General features: G+C 56.3%; 1 protein-coding gene across 1 annotated transcript in view; it reads right to left on the bottom strand.

The window, feature by feature from the left end:
• Positions 1-6992: 6992 nt before the first annotated feature.
• WIPI2 (WD repeat domain, phosphoinositide interacting 2) overlaps positions 6993-8334 on the bottom strand; it is a 37539-nt gene continuing 36197 nt past the window's right edge. Inside the window, exon 12 of the mRNA XM_059414344.1 lies at positions 6993-7683. Within this exon, the coding sequence (XP_059270327.1) occupies positions 7571-7683 (113 nt within the window). The 3' untranslated portion in view covers positions 6993-7570. The remainder of the gene's footprint in view (positions 7684-8334) is intronic.

Genomic DNA, 8334 nt, shown 5'->3' with positions numbered 1-8334 from the left:
CTTCTTCAGGGCTCGTGGCCGGGGCTTCCTGTCCCTTTTCAGCAGAGTTGCCTTTCGAGTTTCTCACCCTGAGCATTTCCCCTTCTTTCTTTGGAGCCCTGTTAGGGTGCTTCTGCGTCCACCAGGTTCGTTCCCGTTGCTAGAACCCTCCACGTTTCCCTACCAGCCCACACAGACTTCCATGGCAGCCTTTCCATTTCTGGAGCAGAAACCACGACGCCCGCCTGGCTGCCTCCCCCGTGGGCTCTCCGGCATCTCCTTTCAAAAGGGAATGCTCTATCTAGTCCCCAATCGGCTGAAGCACAGTCGGGCGAACACAGCAGACGAGTGGAGGGCTGAGCATTTTTAAGTGACAGCTGGGGAATGACATCTTCTCTTCACTGGTCGGTTTCTTTACCAGGTTTTATTTTAAGCTCCTCGGAGCATGTGTGTTGCTATTGCGAACCTTTGCTCAGAGCTCTCTGGCAGCCAAGCTCTCCCCCAGCTTATGCAAATAGAACCCCCCAGAAGGCAGCCCCCACGCGGTGGCACAGAGCTCTGGGTTCTCAATCAGCAGAGCCGTCAAGCCCGCCTCTCCACAGCCCAGGGATCTGAATTCTGCGCTCCTGCCGGGGATGTGGGGCGGCTCTTTGGACGTGGGTGGCGGGTGTGCTCCTTTTCTCCGTTGTAAAGACACACGTGTGAACTAGATGTGCAGCATCCCGCGGGGCGGGAAGACACACATGGACGGAGTCTGCACAGGCTGCGAGGGGAAGTGAAAACTGGTCGGACCTTGGCGCGGTCTCGAAGCATGGAGGTCATCACCTCTCCCGTCCTGCGGGAGCGGTGGCTCCCCGCCTCATGCCTGCCCCGACCCTCTGACCTCTTTTGGCCGGGATGATGAGGTCAAGGGAACAGTATACCAGGTTTTGTTTGTTCTAGAGACCTGGCAGATGCTGGACTGTCAGCGAGCCACCATGCAGCCAGGAAGCCCAGGCAGCCACGAGGGGACAGAGGGGCCTGGGGGCCCCGGAGCGATTCCAGCCAAGTGAGCCGAGAAGCCTTCTGGGGAGCAGCGGCGTCCAGCCCGACGGCAGAATGGAGACTGACAACGAACCGTCTTGAGCAGAGTTTTCAGTGATCGGCTGTGTGTGAGGACGTTTGTTATGCTGTCACTATCTCGCACGGGGTACCTTGTCCCACCGGCAACCCCACTCCTGGGAAAGAAAGAGCCCCGCAGCATGTCCCAGGACACGTGGGTACAGGGATGTGGGCAGAAACCCTGTTCGTCACAGCCCTGAACAGGAGAGAAGCCGCACGGCCAAGCCCAGGAGGAGGTGCAAACGAGTGACCTCCCTTGCACACGACGGAGAGCGACTCGGCCACGAGGACACGTGGGGGTGTCCTGAAAACCCAGGAGGAAAATGTACGTACGTGTCCTGTTCTAAATATATCCTCAGGGATAGTACGGCTGTCTGCAAAGCCCAACAGAAAGCCTTTGCATTCCTTCCATCCATTCACGGATCTGCTGCGTAGCCGTGGCTCGGACGGGAAATGCGCTGTATTTGAGGGGATGAATGCTGTGAGCGGAGCCCCCCGAGGGGAGGCCGTGAGCGTGGCCGGGGCACTCAGAGTGGAAACATCCCGCTGGGCCTGCGGCGGGATTAGAGGGGAGAGACCCAGCCCACGGGCCCCTTCAGGCAACCACGACAAGTACTGAGGACCCGCCTGCCTTCGGGGCCACCAACAAGGTGACGGCGGAGGTCGCCTGCTCGGCCCCACGTCCAACCACCCACGAGAACCTGGAAGAGAGTCCTGGTGGCCGGGACACTGTCCACACGAAGCCTCTGTGTTTATCATTGGATAACTGTTACCCCAGTTTCTGTTTGAACACGGAGGGGCTGGGATGAGCCTCACGCTGGAGGACCCCCGTACTCGCCACTCCTCCCCGGGCAGGAGGCAGTACTGGCCGCCAGGCCCCTGTGTCCTAGACCCGGGGAATGGGGCCTCTGGCCCACACCTCACAGATGCCCACACAGTCCAGCAGCTCCGAGATAGAGGAAGACAGCTCGGCACCCGTCCCCATGGAGTGGCAGCCCCTGTCCGGTGGCCGCCGTGGAGCGGGGGTCTGGCGCACCCCCACTGGAGGGAGGAGGGAAGGGGCTGACAGCGTCATCACGGGAGGGTGGCATCTCGGGCTGATGGAGGACAGTCGTACCCCCCTCAGGAAAACCTTACCTTGAGGGTTTCCAAAAACGAGTCTCTCACTGGAGTGTAATTGCAATCCAGAACAAGAGCTTTCAAGTTTTAAATAGATTTGTCATGTTTATCCGAAAGGAGTCCAGCAACCGAGGGCCTCTCCCACCAGGCTGACCTGGGAGGTGACCTGCCCCCGTGACCTCCTAAACCCTGAAGAGCCTTGCTAGGGGCCATGCCAACGTGCCTGGCCCTTCTTCTCTGGGAGGTCATGCGCAGAGCAAGTAAACGTCATCAGTCTCCAGGACCACAGCCACTGCAGTGATGACAAAGGCGGCAGGGAGAAACTGGTAAGGGTTTCACTGATTACACTTAAGGGCTTGCTTTAGGGCTGGTGCTAGGATAGGAACCGGAGTCCCCAGGGCATCATTTCGAAAAGGGGTCGGACTTGAGAATGCTCTCCGTTTACCAAGCACAGTGCCCTCTGGCTTCAGGGGCCTCGTGCCCTGCAGGACTGGCCCCTCATGGACACAGCCGGCGTGTGCGATGTCGCCGATCCCCAGCTCAGCATTCCTGCCCCTGCGGACTTGCCTGAACTCGTGTCCTGGGCCTGGCAGACTCCAGCTAGGTCAGGGAGGGTCAAACAAGGGCAGTCGGGGGGGGGGGGGACCTCCTCCAGAGACGTTAGAGGGTGGCAGAAAGCCCACTGCTCCGCTGTCCCCGCCACTCCGCCTCCCGCTCCCTGGAAACGCCGTCTGGCCGCGGCAAGGGAACGCAAGTCCCTCTTCATGCTCGTCCACCAAAAAGAGATACAGCAGGAAAAAACAAAACCACAAATGCCCTCTGTAAAAAATGGGAACCAAAATGAGCCCATGGCAAGACAGAAGGAGCCTTGTGTGTTTCCCTGAAAAATTGGTGGGTGCGCCCCTGTCCTTGAGGGAGCAGCCGGTGGGACACAGCAGGGAGGCCATCCCCAGGGGCTTCGGGGACTCACCTGCTGGGGGCACTTCGGGCTCTTCAGAAGCGGAGCACTAAGCAGCCCTGTTGGAGCCTTTGATGTAAAAGGAGCACGTCCTCCCGCCTGGAGGGAGCCGCGTGGCTCAACCATGGCCGGCTCAGAAGGACACGCTTCTAATAGAAGCCACTGAACTAGTCCACCCCCAAGTCACAGCGGAGCCCAGGTGAGAACGTGCACAGAACTCCTTCCGGGGCCTCCCCGTCAGCGACAGGCCGTCACCTCCAGCGGCCTCCATGCGGGACAGCCCTCACCTGGCTGAGCTGACCCATCCTGCTTGCGAGACACAGCGTCCCGAGGACCACCTGTCAGGGGAGGCCCAGAGCGCTGGTAGAAAGAACCGGGTCATCTCATTCACAAAGGACAGAAATCAACTCTGGATGAAAAACCTTTATGAGATTTCTGTCGGACTGCAGGATTCTGCTGTTTTGCCATAGTATTCTAGGTAAGGATTACAGTGCGTTTTAAATGTGGTAACAAAAGAGACGTCCAGCCTGGGAGAGGGGCACGAAGCAACCGGGGGAGGAAAGGGACACCACAGGTTTCACAGTCTTAACGCCATTGTAAAATGCAAACGGCAAGGGCTTCCCAGTCTGACTGGGTCTGGAATGTCACCAGGGAGCACATTTACTCATAGTACATGCGCGTGTGCACACACGGGCAAACACACGCGCGAGCACACGTGCACACACACACTGCCGCCTCCCCCGACCCCATACACACGGGCAGCACGTACAATAGGTTCCCCTGAAAAGGAAATGTGAGAAGGAACAGAATTAAATTACAACTCAGTAAAGAATGAAATAATATGGAGAAAATGTACCAAAACAGTCCCTTAAAATTCTGAGCTTTGAAAAGATTTAATTTTTCCAAATGAAAGACTTTCCTGGTCTGATACCAGCGAAGGAGAAGAGGGGCTGCCAATTTTTGTGTGCTTCACAAAATCCACGGGATGAAAAGCTACAATACGGGCCATGGGGGTTTAGGACGTGGTGGAAACTGCGATATGCATCAGTGAGCTCTGCTTAGCAATGAACTCTTGTTACATATTTTCAGTAAGAAATCAGTTGTTCACAAAAGAGAATTCTATAGAAAGCACTCTTCCCCAGCAGCACACCAGTGGCTTGAATGCACACTGTCTTCTTCCGTCTCTGACACCAAGTTCTCGACCTGTCCATCTTAAGAATTAAGTACACTTGTAAAATAACATATTTGGATTTCCAGCTGTGTTAGCTACAGTGTCGCAAAGATATTTTAAATGAGAAGTCCTATCATTCTCTGCATGCAAAAGGTGGGACCTCCGGACACGTAGGATGGGGGACATACAGACCAACCCAGCACGGCTGGCGCAGAGCACGGAGGCCATTACCAAGGCCATTACCAAGGCCGCCACGGGCAGCTGTGTCGAGCCAGGAACACTGGTCCCGCCACCCACCGCCTCATTACCTTTTGTGAGTCTGTGACCTGAGGATGCCTGGTCTTTTCTGTATATGACCCCGTCTTTTCATCTGCTCCCTAAATGGATCCGTGAGGAGGCAAAGCCTGGGAACTCTGTGGTTCTTGGTGGCCAGGGGGCGGACCGGCCCCTGGTGGAGGGGGCTCTGCTCTGGGGCGACCGCAGACCTGCAGTGCTCTCGCTGCACGTCTGCCCACACCCCTGCCCAAGATCCACACAGGGGCCCTCTTAGGGGCCCTGGAAACTGGGAGCGGGAAAGGCAGGGATGAAAGGGAGCCACGTGACCTCAACTGTGCCACGTACGTTGTTAATTTTCCCTTTCCCACCAGCTTAGTACTCAGAGACAAGAACTGAGAACCACCTTCGGCTCCCCTCTGTAAGACCCATTTCTGTTCCGGGGTTTGCCAGGTGCCCGTAGCCTGCCAGGCAAGGATTGTCCTGTGGTCCTGCACAGGAGACCTGGGCCCCCAGGGGGCCCTCACAGGCCACGGCAACAGGAAGGCGCTAGAATCGGGGGTTGCACACAGGTGTTTTCAGCTCTGGCTTCAATCCACCCATGGCTTCCGCAGCTTTAGAAACATGAAGGGTTTTGTCCCAATCCCCACGGGTCAGTGAAGGAAGCGTCTGGTTTTGTTTCCTATCCCGATTCCTTCAGGAGCTTGGAACACTCTGAGGTAATAGAAAGTTAACCCTGGTGTCCAGTGACCAACCGAGGGCCACGTCGGGTTCAGCCGGGTGCCTTTTCGTCTCAGGAGCCCCGCGAATGGGCACCTCGGCAGGTTCTTCGGGTTCCCTCCTTTCCGGTGTCCCCACCCGCGTCTCAGGCTCGAAGCATCTGGCCAGCCCTGCCGGTCACAGGCCACTCGGGTCGCCTGTTCTGAGCGCCCATCCTGCCGTGGAGGAGATGGTGGCTGACAGGCAAGGGAGTCCCCTGGCTCCCAGGACAGACGTGGCCATGGCCTCTGCCAGGAGAAACCACGGAGCCGAACTGACTTCCCACACTTCGCTGCGAGTGTGGAAGCCAGCAAACAGACGCTAAGGCAGGCAGTATTTAACACACACAGGAAAGAAAGTTCTCTCTTCGTTAAGGAGGAGGCCGCAGCTCCGCGCCCCACCGCCCACCATGCGAAACCTTTGATGCCAATTTTCGCAAGAACACTCACCCCGGCCACATGTGCCCCTGAAGACACGGAGTCCAGCGCCTTGCTCCAGAGGGGTCAGAGAGAGGGCCTCCCAGGCCTGACACAGCGAGTCTGCACCCACGAGTCCTCGGGTGAGGAGGACCCCTGCTCAGGGCTCAGCCGATGCGGAGACGGAGCTCACAGCTCATCGGAGGGGCAGGCAGGTGCCATTGAGGGAAGCTCATTTCTGACTAGCACAGCGCCTCTGGTAGCTGCCATAACCAGCGCTTCTAGAAACTTCCGCCGCAGTCGGGATGCCCTCTGCACAGAGGCTTCCACCTAAGCGGACCGCTGGACACGCAGCCCCAGAACTGTGGGCTGACCTCGAGGTTGGTCCTGTGGAGTGGGCTGTCTGCGCCACTGACGACCGCCCTTCCCTTTCTCCAGGCCACACGACGGCCTCAACCAACGCAACCCAGAGCTCTGGCCCCGTCTGCTTAGAAGCCCTACAAAGAGAGAAAGGAGAGCGGATCCAGTATTTTTTTTTTTTTTTTTCACTCCCGTCCTTAACCGTCACCGTTCCAAAGAATCTATCATGATTTTTCACACCATTAACTCCACTTGAATTGCCTCAAAGCTTGGACTGCTGGATGTCTTGGTTTGGAATGCAGAGTTCGAGGTATCTGCGCTCGTGTAACTGTAAAAATGAAAAGGGGAGCTGGGCTAACACTAGGACCTGTGACCCCAATCTCGCGACACTCTGCACAACTCTGTAAGGTGAAAATAGAAAAGGCACATATCACCCCAAAAAGCAGGTGCTCAGAGCCAACTGCTGCCCGCACTGCGTTTCTGTCTCTAGTATTTCCAACACAGGTGAGAAGAGCCCCTGACAGAGGGCAGGGCGCAAGGTCAGAGGGCAGTTTGGGTGCCCCCCCGACTCTGATTCTGGGCTCCATGGGTATAGGAAAAGGCTACAAAATTCCCTAAAGATGAGCAAACTCCCCTCCACCGCAGTTTCTCACCAGGAAAATTAAAGACCAGGTCATTTAATTACACAGTAAGACCACTTTCCTTCGCTCTGGCCGTCCGACGTAGTCTTTCCAGAGCACGCGCTGCCCGAGAGGAAGACTTTGCATACCAGAAAGAAGGCCTCTCTCCAGCACCCACATGGAAAATAAGGCCAGAAAGAAGATAAAAGTCCGGCAAGCAAGAAATCCCAGAATAATCCAATTTGGAAAGAATTTAATTAACAAAATAAAATGGGGAAAAGGGCCCAGGAGGGACTGTGGGGAGAGAGGACTCCTCCCCACAGCGGACGCCCCCCGGCCTGGCAAGCCCGGAGAGGGCTCTTGGACCCGCCCGAGCAGAACCCGCCTCGACACCCAGAACCGCTCTGCCCGATGCCGTCTCGTCCTCACGTGCGCGCCTCGTTATGTGCAGGTTTTAGAAACCAAGTAACTGCAGTTGTCAAAAAGTGGCTTCTAGTTCTCCTACGCCGGCTTGGCACATTAATGCATGCAAAGCAAGGTTTCAAGGGCTTCACCAAACAGTTAATTTTGGCAAAAAGAGAAAACAAACAAAAAGCTAAGATTCCTAAGCAGGATTAAAAGCCACTGAAGTGAAAACGATGTATTTCTCAACAGTATGGAATGAGACTACAGCTACGATCTTTTTTTTTTTCTTTCTTTTTTTTAAGTCTCTGCCATCCTCTCCCCAACTCAGGTCAAAGTTCATAGCAGCATAACAAAGTCCTCCGTCAAGCCAGTGTTCTCTGCTTCGGGGGTCAGAGTTCACAGGTCAAGTTCAGTCCGTCCGAAGAATCATAGGAGGGTGCTCGCTGTCCTCCTCCAGCCGCAGAGCGCTGGCCTCCTCTTCCAGACACGCGCCGCCCACTGCTCCCAGCTCATCTGTGTAGGCTGCAGAGAGACCGTGGCCGTGCTCAGGGGCTGGGGGGCTGAGAGGTGGGGAGGCAGGGAGGCGGGGAGGCGGGGAGGCAGGGCCTGGCAGCTGCCGGGGCCAGACCCGGACAGCTGCAGGCTACGGTGCACATCAAGACTGAACTGTGGGGGCACCTGGGTGGCTCAGTGGGTTAAAGCCTCTGCCTTCGGCTCAGGTCATGATCCCAGGGTCCTGGGATCGAGCCCCGAGTCAGGCTCTCTGCTCAGCGGGGAGCCTGCTTCCCTTCCTCTCTCTCTGCCTGCCTCTCTGCCTACTTGTGATCTCTGTCTGTCAGATAAATGAATAAAATCTTAAAAAAAAAAAAAGACTAAACTGTGATCCTTCTCTGACTACAAGCTTTCGGCAGCTTTGGGCAGCTCAAGATGAAGTCCTTTATTTTCCAAAATTCGTAAATGTCAAAAGGACGGCTGCACAGTGAATGGGGCTTCCCAACAGGCCACAAGTTTCCCTCTGTGAACAGAGAGGACGGGGACAGTTCTCAAACTGGTGATGCCCAACGCTTGACACAAGACGTCTGGCGCCTCACCTGACAGGAAGGGCCACCTCATCTCAGAGTCACGGTGAGCGAGCAGAGTCTCCCGTGGAAGCAAACCTACAGGATCGCTCAC

This window comes from Mustela nigripes, chromosome 11, assembly GCF_022355385.1.
Source record: "Mustela nigripes isolate SB6536 chromosome 11, MUSNIG.SB6536, whole genome shotgun sequence".
NCBI lineage: Eukaryota > Metazoa > Chordata > Mammalia > Carnivora > Mustelidae > Mustela > Mustela nigripes.
This window is presented reverse-complemented; position numbering and strand designations above follow the sequence as displayed.